Consider the following 13,629-nt stretch of genomic DNA (forward strand, 5'->3'; position numbering starts at 1 on the left):
TAGAGCTCATGGTAACCTAGAGGGTCAAAGTGTAATAGAGTGCATATGATATGGTCATCCATACTAGTTCACAGTCCACCAAACGTCAAACCTATTAAGGTGTAGACGTTTGTTCTTCATCGCGTCAACCAATATCAATCCAACTAAGAACCATAACGAACAGATACCACCCATAAATATATGCAGTGCTTTACATATATAGTCACATTCCCTGTCATCAAAACTGCAAAAATAACCAGTGGTCATGTCTGTCAGAGTACTATCTTACAAGCATGATAATTAGTACACGTGCATTGCGTTCCACGACTGGTTTGCATTGCAGACCATTTTCCAAGCAACTTCAATTCAATTCCCATTTGGGATCTGATGTTCACTTACACTACTGGTTGGTTTCAGACTACAACTATTTCTTTGCCAACATTGTCTTCTACCACCGACACATGGTAACTAACAGAACAGTAAGGTTGTGCTCAGAACAAACCAGCAAATTGTATTTCTGAATAAGAAAATGAAAGTATTATACTTTAATTGTTAGTATTGTTTATCTAATGGTTTTTTTTTTTTTGTTATGCAGATAAGTGACAAACGCCACCTAAAACTAAGACACATAATTACGAAGTTTCATATTTGAGTTCATCTCTAATTTTTCTATTTCTCCTCTTAGAAAGTAACTAAGCAAACACATAAATAAAAGGCATATTAAATTAATATACCTCTCAATTTTCCTATTATTTATCATAACCTTTAATTAGTAGTAGTATGTCCATTTTTATGTGTAGCCAGGTAAGCTAATAGTGACATGTAGGAGCTATTAGCAGTGATTGCAGTGATACTACTATTAAATATATGCAATTACATAAAATTTAGCCAAAAAAAATGAAGCAAGAAAGGAGTACAGTACAGCTAAACTGAAGGAAAGAAGGAAGTGGACGTGTCAGAGAGAGATCAGAGAAGAATTCCCACCAAAAAAGGTGATGAGTAAAGTCATAAATGCAAAGATGAACTGTGGCACTTTATGTGGACAAGAGGGGTCAAAAGTTTCAGTGATGAAATGGAGGAAAGGAAGATAGGTAATGAATAATGTGATATCCCACAATGCTAAAGTGGGGAGCAGCAACCAGACCACCAATGGACCACATAAGATATGGATTTGAAAAACTTTAATCTTCTGCTGATTCAGCTGCATTTTGTTAATTCAGAGATAATGTTGAGTTTGAGAACTACTTTTACTCAATCATGTTTACACATTAATCATGTGCTTCATATGGTTCCTGTTCCTTGGCATGGAAATTGGATAGAGTACCAATGTTTTCAATCATAGTTGTAATTGCAATGCTGGTTAAAATGACATTACAATCTTTGAGATTTGAGAGAAAACAAATTTTAGGGTGGACCACTTAGGTTGGTGATCTCTAATATTCAACACATGAAAATTATCGTAAGTTCCAACTACGACTTATAATATCTATCGAAAGTAGAAGTTTATGGTTCTTCTTATACTAGCGAATGAGTGACTTAAAACTCGACTCATATTTGTCGCTCTTTGTTTTTGTCAACGATCACCAATCAAGTCATCATCTCGAAAGATATCAGTCATCATTTGGTATTTTGAATGATTTTTGAATTGACAATTAAAGTGGTCCACCATAAAACCACTTTTAAATTAAGAGATGTGATTACAAACACACTTTAAAAACCTTAATGTTTATCACAATTGTGATCATGGATGACATCTCAAAACATAATGATTGTGAATGACAATTTGACAATATGTTATTCTCATCAACCAGCTCAGGTGGTAAGTGTGCTTGTGTTATTTATTTTCATGCTTACAAAACAAATCTATTAAAAAAAACTTCAACATCACACTAAGAATTTATAAAAGTGATTTTCCCAAAAAAATTAATTACTTTTTTTATTTCTTTTCCTAAACAGGTAGATATTATGTAAAAGATATAAAAAAAAAATCATAAAAAAGCTTAATTAAATGAGTTATGTATGCCTGCACTTGCATGGTGGAAACAAACCCCAACAAAATAATATAGGGTAAGAGGTGAATGAATATTATAAACAAATATGTCTAATTGTATGAGAAATGATGTTTGAATATCAAAATTTTGTTATCAAGTGTTTTTTTGTGTGTAGTTTTGAAAAGTGTAGAAAGTGAAAAATACAAGAGATAGAGATAAACATATACATTGTCAATTTTTTTATGTTCAAATAACACACGTCATACCTCCTTGCATTTTTGTTGAAAAGGAAAGAAAAAACATGAGAGGAAAAAAAACACTTGTAAATGCCATAAATGTAATTTTCTTTATTATTTCAATTCCATAGAATCCATTAGTTAATGAGAAACATTACCAAACCAAAGTACTAAACATGGCATTTGGTAGGAAGATTTTACTTTTTAGCTCAATAATATGATCCATCCTAAACAAAGCTAGCTCAAAACAACTGATAAAACAAACTTGTTGATCCATCTCCGAAGGTCCGCAGATCAGAAGGTTTTACCAATGTCCTGCATAACGGGCAAGTCCATTCTCTCTCAAACCTGGAAAACAAATTCGTAAAGACAAGCGATGAAAAGATGATTTTGAACAAATCTGAATTATTATTCTGATACAAAGGAAGGTTAATGAAATAAAAAACTTGCCATAGACCCAAAGTTCTAAAGTTAGGGTTAGGAGAAATCACAATTTCTGGTCATCAGATGCAAAGTAGAATAGCAGAGTGCACTTATATTAAAAAATCATTTCCATTAATGATACATTTTCTTCCATAACCATTTTAATGCAGATAGGGGGGCCATCAATATCTCTTTCCCTAATACCCTATTCTCATGCTCCATACAATTATTAGTCAAACTTAACAATGCAACACTTGGATAATAATGAAAAGCATACAAAAAGAAATTGAAAACTATCAAGAGGCAGTATCCAAGTCTAATAAATAGTTTAAGGATGCCTAACAAGCAAGGGTTTCAATTTTTATTAGTTAATAATCACAAATTGTTTATGTAAACCATTTCCATATTCTGAATTTATTTATAGACCACTGACGTATCTAGCAAAGATATGCCAAAATTTAGGTGCAACGGAGATGTAAACCTAAAATAATTATGTGGACAGCCATTCTGATAACTAATAGATGCAATTTATTTATGGGATATACTCTAGATTGATGGCGTATACACCAAAATCCAAATAATTATCTACTTTTTATAAACCTACAGTTTATTTGTCCGAGAGGAGTGTTAGGAACACACTCCAACACCGCTCTCTAATTAGTTGAAATCAATTTCAACTAAATAGGCAGAATTTAGTTCAAAAGAGATTGTTGCTAGCACTTCTCTTTGTCCTAAATAGGAAGTAAGTTTTCAATTTAAAAGGTCTAAAGATGTAATAAAACTGTGAACTGACCATTCGGATAAACACTCCTCGCAGAACATATGATTACAGCACAACAGGATAGGAGCATGCATCTTCTCTTGGCATATAGCGCACAGATCACCAGCAGCATTTACCTGCATTTAGATACTCAACTTAGAATCACCAGTAAAAAGACTATTGAAAAAAGTCTTCCACTATACAAATATTGGTATATACAAAATAACAGCGTTAAATAACAAAAGGGAGGTCAGTAACAAATAGTACAGAATAAAACCACATCAATATTTCAAAGACCTCCAGCTCTTCAACATATTTATATAAAGAAGCCTTATGAAAGTATACATTATCCAAGTGCTTCAGAAAATAAAAGAAAACCACGATCCAATAAAGGAATGTAAAAGAAATGTCCCAAGTAAGATGCTTGGTTGGTGAGTTGATGGAGGTTGAAGGAGTTCTAATTAGGAATTCGTTCAAACCCTGAAAACTAATATAACCACTATTTACAAACAACTAACATTTGCCTAATAATTTTTTTTTGGTTAAGAGTCCCACATTGGATGAGGTGTAATTGGAAAATGTGTTTATACGTGGTGTTGGGTAGTCCTCACCTTACAAGCCGGTTTTGTAAGAATGAGTTAGGTCCAACCCAAATTCTAATCAAAGTCTATCCAAGATCTATTGAGCCACCTGCTATTAGACCACTATGATCACGCTCCAGATATCTAGCCTTGGGCATGAAGGGATGTGTTAAGAGTCTCACATTAGATGAGATATGACCTAAAAATGTGCTTATAATTGGTGGGTAGTCTCCTCACCTTACAAGCCGGTTTTGTAACGGTTGAATCATACGACACCTATATTCTAATAAATAAATGTAAAAGCAAGAACTTATCCTTGAAATTTTTAGCTTTTCTCTTTACTCAGAAACACAATTAAACACAAACAAGGCATGCCACAAAGTTCGTCCTCCCTTACTTCTAAAACCTCTATAAGCTGACTTGGCAGAATTTGCTCTAAATTTGAAGCAAGGGTAAGGAATTTCAGAAGACCGCAAAAAAATTAATCTAAAGATACAAACAAGGGCAGGATACAATGTACATGTATAGAAATAAAATTAGTTCATCAAACCAATGCGTAAAAACAATGAAGATCGGAAGCAAAACCATAACTAAATAAGTAACAACATTCACAAAAAAAAAGTATACGAAAACCTTACTTGTCCCTTGATAACAGTATTTAAAACTTCGAAATGCTTTTAGAAAAAAGATGAGGGAGGATGAATATAGTATCATAGGTTTTTTTTTCAAGGATCCCTTCCCAGTCCCCACATCATCCATAAAAATTATGTTCTATTAAAGCACAACTACCAAGCAAACAACTAAATAAATTTTGAGTCGTGAGAACACAATGTATTCCGGAGAGAATGCAAACATATTCCACATCTTTTTACTATAACCAAAGACTGTTGCATTAATTTATCTAATTTTATTTTCAGATTGATGAAGTATGTTGTGGACTAAGAGGTAAAGTTAACTCCACTTAAACATATAATTGCATTATTTAATTTAAAAAACGAGGTTTATAATTGAAGGAGGGACACAACTCACAAGTCCCTTATCTTATGCATCTAAAATTTGAATATCCAATTTTAAATATTTTTTGTAGATTTTGTATGCATTAAGAAATATAATAAAGCTACAATGTCTAAACAACAAAATGGTATTGAAACAAAGGATAGAGAAGTGTCATTATAATTGCAATTATTCAGAACCAGATTCAATCAATTTCAGAATAATTACCTGTTCCGTTGTGGCATAAACCCCATAATGAACTTCCTTTTTTGACAACGCTCTTAAAGCAGAAATTAAGCACTGGATCTAATAAACATATAGAAGGTTAAAGAAAATGGAATAGTTTAGGGTCATGCACAAACATCTTAATATACGACATAAGTAGGAAAGCCCGATTTTATAGAATGATAGCTTACCTTCTCAACTGAAGATGTTAGCTTGAACGTTAGATACAATCCTGTGATCAGTGATGAGAAGAGACTTCCAAAGTCCTTGTTAAAGAAAAATCGGTACCAAACTGGTGCTGGCAAGAAAGTACGATAGAGCAGAAGTGTGTACTCAACTAGAGTTAACATTTGAGCCTTGAAACAATTTAACACATTTTCAGATAGCTGCAGCAGGAAACTATACTTGAAAACTACAGGATTATTTTGAAAAGCAAAGAAACCACTCCTAACCTGTTGACGGAAATTATGGCATCTGCCATTTTTGTAGTAAACCAGCAACAAACACTTAAAAGCCATTGCTGCTTGCCGTACCAATATATCTGAAAGCCAATGAATATTGTGACCATGGATGCCAATTGAAATGAGAGGTGTGGCACTATATGCTTCAAGCTCAAATAATGCTTGATAACAGACAATACTTATTTGGACATTTAGAATAAGATGTTCTTAAGCTATTGTGAAGTTGTGTTAGTGCCAATCTGAGACTTGTTTGTATACAATCACTTAACACTTTATCTAAATGCGCTCCAAGGGAGTGGACATAGACGATAAAACACTTGAGAGTTAAAAATCTGTCTTTATGGAAACACTGGATTTTAACAAAATTCCAGCAGTAATATTCCCTGTTTTCTCGGAAGATCAAGCAATGACAAGCAACTCAAAGCACAAAAAGGATTGGTTTTTCTTTACATCAAAACGCTGACCCTGTGAGAAAACCCCCATTGTCAAAGAACTGTTAACTTTATCCTAAAAAAATTATTCAATTTTGGTTCTGGACCATTAATTAAATACAAAAGATCTGTTTCACTGTACTTCTTCCACTCCCACGATATACTTTAAATAATAAAAATCTTTTAAAATATAGTTAAATTATGAAACCAACACAAAAAGGAAAGCTTATCTTTCATTATTATTAGTCAAGAAAATAACCATGCTATTGAGTTGAAACTTAAAAGCACCGTATATGTTAATCAAACATTCAACATTTGATCTAAACCGCATAATTATTTACTAAGCAGATTACTTTCTGTTTTAAATCACGAACTATTTACATGCATTTTATGTCACTAAGTTTGATGAAGCAAATAAACTGTCTGGTGCAAACAATTGATAACAATGCAATAGCTGCATATAGTGCATAATATATACAGAATGAATTCATACCATTAACCAAAATGATGAATATTGCATGCCAGAAAGGTGGTGTTGATTCTGGCGGAAACATGGCCAGAGGGTATAGAACATCATCATTTTGATACCACCAGTAAATGCATATCACATACAGCATGAAGGAAAAAGAGACACCAAGAAGAATAAAGATTTTCTGATCTCCCTGCAAAACAAAACTTGAATTTAGCCTCTCTAATAATTTTGTCGTCTTTTTATGAGGAGAGGAGTTTACAAGCAAATGCTTCATTTGGAAATGAAAATTCTACAAGACTTGCAAAATTATGAGCATAGTACCTTTAGAGCAGTCTGTTTCTTAACAAGTTCATTCGACTTGAACATCACAGCTGATAAACTGATTGTCACAAAGAAACCTGCAAGTTTTCATACAGAATTAAGTGCGGATTGATAAGGTGGGTTGATTGTTTTGGGGGACGGACATAGGGTTAGAGCGCCCCCCCCCCCCCCCCCCCCCCCCCCCCCCCCCCCCCCCCCCTCCTCAGATGAAACAAACTATAAATGAGACTCAGTTCACCAACTGAAATAACAGTTAAAAATCAAACCATGTTGTTTATTCCCCTATTCAAAAGAGGTGAAGCGGTTGCAACGAAGAAGAAAAGATACACTCACTAACTAACCCGGAACACAGATAGCATGCAATATATAATCTTCTTCATTAAGTACAGCATAGATATTATCAAGTAAGGATCATTAAAGAAACACAAGACATCAACATAATATCTCAATACTAGCATACAAATTCATCTTCACATTTCTAGTTCGGTACAAATCAAATCCAAATTCCTTATAAAAACAGTAAACGAAAGACATGGCAAAACCCTACAAGGTCATCATAAATCATTCAACACACTCTCTCCGGTATCATATATAAGCAAAGATTCTTTTGCAAGTTCATTGAATAATTGATGTATCTGGTTCATATTATGGGCAAGCTACATAAGTTATTCAATGAACCTGGAAAAAAAAACTTTGCTTGTATACCACGACCCTCTTCATCACAATTTGAAGAGGGAGTACTATTTTCTTATGTTCAACCCTCTTCATCACAATTTGAAAGCCACACAACCCTCTTATATATGAACAACAAAATAAACTTGGTTCATCCACATGATTCAAGTCTAAACTCTATACTAGCATATGAGTACTACACAGTACACATCAGAAACCCCAAAATCCAATCCAACAATATAGAGTAACATTATAAGACAACAAAACAAAAGACAAGAAAAGTATACCTTGGAAATGTTGTCGGATCAAAACAATCAACAACAAAAGAGAAAAAGGAAGAATCTGTTCAACAAGCTTAGCAATATACTGAAAATCAATCCTCGGATGGTTAGAAGAACTATCCCTATCACCACCACCGACAACATCAGCCAAAGACACAAGAGGAACTCTCTCCTCATCAATAGCACGACGATCCTCCTCCGAAAACATCATACCACGACGACCACCACCACCACCGCCACCAATCACCTCATTACAGCTCAATTCCTCAACCCTATCCCTCAAAGAACTGCCCTCTTCCTCCGAATTAGCACGAAACCGAGAACAAGTTCGAGTTCGAGGATTAGGAATCATGATCACACTGACTCAGCAGAATCAATCACCAACAAAGAAACTTAAAAACCGAAAAAAAACTTGTCTCAAATTCAAACCAATTTACAATGATGTTGTAACCGATATTGTTATTTACACCTCCAGAAAATGACGATAACCGTTGTAATGATTCTGATACCATAGTGTTGAAAATTGTAAACCCTAATTAATAATTTTTGGCTTTACCTGCACACAGAGTTTTTTTATTTTTATTCCCAATTATGCGGTTTTTGTTGAGGGTTTTACGCAAAAGGAAAAAGCGTTTGTGTGTGTTGAAGAGAAAGAATTGGGTTTATTTATGATGCAAATTAATTGTGATAAGAGATAAGAAATAATTAAGGGATGTGTGTGTGTTGCGAAATTGGAAAGATGAAATAATGAATTAGGTTTTCTTTTATGAAACTTGGGAAAGGGGTTAGTTGATATTGATGATGATGATGATGATGTTGATGATGGGATTTAACGTTAAACCAGTGACGGTGGAACAAATAGAAGGTGAAAACAAAAGTCAAAGTCATCGAGTTCATTCATGCCTTTGTTTTGTTTTTTATTTTTTTTTACTTTTTATTGTTCTTGTATTTGTTTCACTGTATTGGTTTGGTGTCGTGTGTGTGCGTGAGGAGGGGATAATGTTGGTGTCATGTCTTGGTGATAAAGCCATGCGTTTATTTGTCTTGGTCCGGACTCTCGAGGATTGGAGGTGGAAGAAGTTAATTCTTTACATACTTTGAAATAATGTATGGTTTATGATATAATCTAGATACCCGGACGACTGTTTATCAAAAACACAGGTATCTGCAAAGTCGTAAGACCATGTATGGGAGTTGACGTCTGCCCAGTGCCGGAAGGTTAAGGAAGTTAGTGACCTGAAGATAGGGAAGCTGGCGACCGAAGCCCCAGTGAACAACGGCCGTAACTATAACGGTCCTAAGGTAGCGAAATTCCTTGTCGAGTTCTTATATTAAACTAATGGAGGGAGTATCATTTTAGTATCGGAGATATATTCTTATATATGGTCACTAGTCCCACACTCGTGCGATGCACGGTGTTATGCGGTATTTATATTATAATAATGTTGAATTCACTTCTTTCAATCATATGCGCAATATAACATCTAAAACAATTAAAATAGAGACATATTATTTAGATTAAAATATCAATCAATATATGAGATTTAAATTAAAACGAAAGTTAATAATCATTACCAACTATTTTTTCTTCTTCAGTTGAATTCAAAATATCTTGGAATGTCATAAAATCAAAATGGTTCAATGGAATGTGTGGAGCATCGATCTTGGTAAATGTAGTAGTGTGCGATGCACGGATATTATGCGTTGTTTTATAATGAAGCGTCAAAAAATTATTTGTATAAATAGTAAATTAATAATTGAAACAATAGATGTTATCAAAATAATATTAGCAATAAAACTTAATTAAAAATATTAACAATATGAATTATATTTGTAATTGCATTTCAAACAATTTATTTGTAGTGTTTCGTAAATATCATGCAAAGTCCCACTACATAAATATCATAAATTAGACAATAAGAATGCTAAGAAAAGAAATAAATATTGAATATTAAAAGGGAAAGAAATGAAGAAATAAGGATGAGAAAGAGGGTTGGGTAGAAGGATTATACAATGATTATGATAAAGTGTTAAAATAGAATAAAGAGCATCAAAATCTATATATACTTGCAAAATCAACAATATAGTCTCACTCGTTAAATACAAAGAAATTGAAAGATACAATAAAATCATAAAATTTCAGAAACATATCATTCTTCTACAACACTAATAACCCTTCTAAATAGAAATTTCGCATGCCCATATATGTATGAGGAGGGATATATATATATATATATATATATATATATATATATATATATATATATATATATATATATATATATATATGGGGTTTTCTGACTTAGACCCTAGTTAGGTCTAAGTTAGCAAGGTGCATCTTTTCAATTGGACCAAAATACTCATTCTTTTAATTTTTGAAAGAATAGAGCTATTGGGCATTTCTGTAGTTTTACCAACCATATACACGCGCCCCCACATTATTTTCCCAAAATACCCATTAATAGACGCTGATCCAGTGTCGCGCGCGTACAGAAGGACCATGGTTACAGACCGTTGATTTCCATCAGACAGCCAAGATCTGATCTCATCAAGACTGTCTGATCAATCCGACAGTCCAGATCATCCTGATCCATCAGATTCCAGCGCCTGCGCCACACTGGATTACAACCTGGAGAGAGAAAAATTTGCTTTTTAAAAGTAGGACACGTGTCACACAATGGTTGGCTGGGCGTGATTTTTGTTCATTTAATACTTTGAACTCAATTATTTCGTTGTAAATTAATTTTTTATTTTTTTATTTTTATACCAAAATTCATAATTTTTTTTTGTCTACAAATAGAGACTTGGTTCGTTTGATTTGGACACCGAAAAAAAAACGCAATTTTTCACTACCTTAATCTCATTTTTTGTCTACTAAATACGTTACTTGTGTGTTGTAATTTAACACGCACCACTCAACCAACTCACTGAAACCATTATACCAGGAAAATAGTAGATAATATTCTGGAACTTTTGGTGTATTTTATGAAATTTTTGAAGACCTGAAACTATTTTTAGTTAATTAAATGAGATAAAACGGTAATTAAAAACTAATGTTTGCTTCTGAAACCATTTTACTGGTAGAATGGTTGCACATAGTTGTATTCTGAAACCATTTTACTGGTAGAATGGTTTCAATGAGTAATTTTATTAATTGTGTTTGCTTCTGAAACCATTTATCTGGTACAATGGTTTCAGAGAGTTGTAATCTGAAACCATTTTGCTGGTAGAATGGTTTCAGTAAGTTAATTATTAGTCATTTGCTTCTGAAACCATTTAGCTTGTAGAATGGTTGCACATAGTTGTATTCTGAAACCATTTTACTGGTAGAATGGTTTCAGTGAGTAATTTATTAATTGTTTTTGCTTCTGAAACCATTTATCTGGTACAATGGTTTCAGAGAGTTGTAATCTGAAACCATTTTGCTGGTAGAATGGTTTCAGTAAGTTGATTATTAGTTATTTGCTTCTGAAACCATTTAGCATGTAGAATGGTTTCAGAGATTTGTAAGATTAAGAGTGCAACCTAATAGGGAGGATGAATTAGGTTTTAAGACTTTTTGGTTATTTTAGAGATGTTTTGGATTCCTTTTATTTTTCTTGAAAGTTATGATGAAGGTAATAACAATATGCTGAAAAATAAAAGAGAAAAGGGAAAGAGAAAAGCGACACAAGAGAATTATAGTGGTTCCCCTATCGGTACGTCCACTCCCTTCACACCCCGCGAAGGAATTCACTATGTTAGAATCTTTGTTACAAGCAATCTTACCCCAAGACCCCCTAACAATCTTTCTAACATACACAAGATAGCACCCCACTATCTTTAACCACAAGAATCTTCACCAAACCCTATGGTGAAATTCTCATACAACACAAGATAGCACCCCACTATCTTAAACAACACTTGTTTCCACAACCTTGGAAAACAAGCAACAATACAAAGTTACAATGAAGAAAACTATGTATGGCTGTTATCAAATCAATATCACTTTAATAATGTATATATCTTAGTGCTCAGAAACTTTTATGGATATGAAAATATAGGCAAAGTTTCACAAGATATATGTTTGAAAGTTTATGAGAAAAAGTGATATTAATAACTTAGAAATATTGTGAATATGAAAGTTGTTCTTGATTGTAATGATCACAAATATATTTATAGAGGCTTTAGAAAATGTCCATGAAGCAAGACAACTTTTAGAAAAAAACATATAATAAAAAGTTATGTTTAAAAAATGCAATGGTTCATAAAATATGCATTCTGTCCAGGACATATTAAGACTGTTGTTACGAACAGGCGATGTAAAAGGAACTGGTTTCAAAATTCAAACGTTGCACTGCTTTGAATTACCAACAGCAACAGATCATTTTAAAACGGTTAACGACCGAACAGATTTAAAAGATCCTGACACCTATTTTTCAAAATCAGTTTTTTATAATTTTAAAAGCTTGCTTCATAGGACTTTTATATTCAACTTAGCAATTTATGTGTAATTAATTTTAAAATAATTTCTGAGCATTCTAAGTTATATATTTATTAAAAGTAATAAATCAAAGATAAGGACCATACTTACAAATAATTTAAATACTAAGTCTAATACTTTGGTCTTGATGTTGTTTCCTCATGTTGAGCCTCCATAAGCTTTCTTCTTTTATGATGTGAGTTTGTTATCATCAAAACCCAGCCAAGTTCAAGAAGGAAATCTTCTTCACAATCTCCCCCTTTTTGATGATGACAAACCATATCTTTTTGACATTGTTGCTCAATGAATCTCCCCCTATCTTGTATGTCTCCCCCTTTGTTTTGCAAATGAATATCCTGAAAAATTTTAACCACAAAACACAAGCATACAAGTATATACTCCTTCTCCCCCTTTTGACATCATCAAAAAGAAGAAAGAGTAGAATTCAAAGAATAATAATAATATAAGGGAAATTATATACAATATATATGAAGAAAAAGATGCTTATCTTATTCACAATGATTTGATGTCAATGTTGATATCAAAGTGTCAATCTTTCTCAAATCATTTTTTTTATTAATCAATGAAGTTTTAACGCTATCATACCATATGGTTTTGTATCTTGAAGAAACCAATCTTAGTATGACAATTTTAGCATATGGTCTTCAAGTACCTACAAAACTGTTGGGTTTTTGAGATTGGCTAAAATTTTGCAAAAGCCAACCAGCCAGATGCTGGATCGCGATGCTGTAGCATCATCGTACAGCATCCTGATACTCTGTTTTGCGCAGAATTTCTTTTTCAAATCAAAGGAAGATTTAAGTCGTTTTTATATCCAAGCACGTGCGACTATTCAAGACGTGGCTTGTTCTACAAGTTTTCCTGAAGGCGGTTTGGGAATTATTATTGAAAACAAAAATATAACTTGTTATATTTTTGAAAATAATAATTTATGTTTTTTTTGTTTGGAACAACAGGAATTATATTTCTAAAAATAATTTAGGGTTGGGCCGCAATTCCTACAGCTGTACATGTCTGAAGACCTAACTTGGACATCAAGACAATTGAAGACTATAAATATGTGAAGCCTCAAGCCTTTACAACTCGTGTATTCTAAACCGTGTTTTTTACAAAGTGTGAGTTTTTAAGGTTTAGAGTTTGTGTCTTTTGTCAGCCTTTCTTGTGTCAATTTGATGCAAGTTTAGGACTGTGTTTTGGTTGTTAATTGTAAGCTACTCCTAAGCTTTGAAGCACGGAGTTAGCGTGTGTGATTCACTCAAAAGCTTTTAAGCAAGAGTGTGGTCTAGTTTCTAGGAGAGTGTCTCCATCTTGATTATTATT

General features: G+C 33.2%; 1 protein-coding gene across 2 annotated transcripts; it reads right to left on the reverse strand.

The window, feature by feature from the left end:
* Positions 1 to 2,297: 2,297 nt before the first annotated feature.
* LOC123913392 (E3 ubiquitin-protein ligase RNFT1-like) lies at positions 2,298 to 8,877 on the reverse strand. 2 transcript variants are annotated; one of them, XM_045964115.1, is made up of 8 exons: positions 7,833 to 8,877; positions 6,874 to 6,950; positions 6,574 to 6,742; positions 5,641 to 5,729; positions 5,380 to 5,544; positions 5,192 to 5,269; positions 3,423 to 3,526; positions 2,298 to 2,554 (listed from the first exon to the last, which is right to left on the reverse strand). In XM_045964115.1, the coding sequence occupies exons 1-8, from the start codon at positions 8,176 to 8,178 to the stop codon at positions 2,449 to 2,451; spliced, it is 1,134 nt and encodes a 377-aa protein (XP_045820071.1). In that variant the 5' UTR covers positions 8,179 to 8,877; the 3' UTR covers positions 2,298 to 2,448. The 2 variants fall into 2 exon arrangements, with proteins under 2 accessions (XP_045820071.1, XP_045820070.1); XM_045964114.1 differs by having other exon boundaries at positions 5,380 to 5,729; positions 7,833 to 8,753.
* Between the last annotated feature and the right edge of the window lie 4,752 nt (positions 8,878 to 13,629).

Source organism: Trifolium pratense, linkage group LG3 (assembly GCF_020283565.1).
Source record: "Trifolium pratense cultivar HEN17-A07 linkage group LG3, ARS_RC_1.1, whole genome shotgun sequence".
NCBI classification, from domain to species: domain Eukaryota; kingdom Viridiplantae; phylum Streptophyta; class Magnoliopsida; order Fabales; family Fabaceae; genus Trifolium; species Trifolium pratense.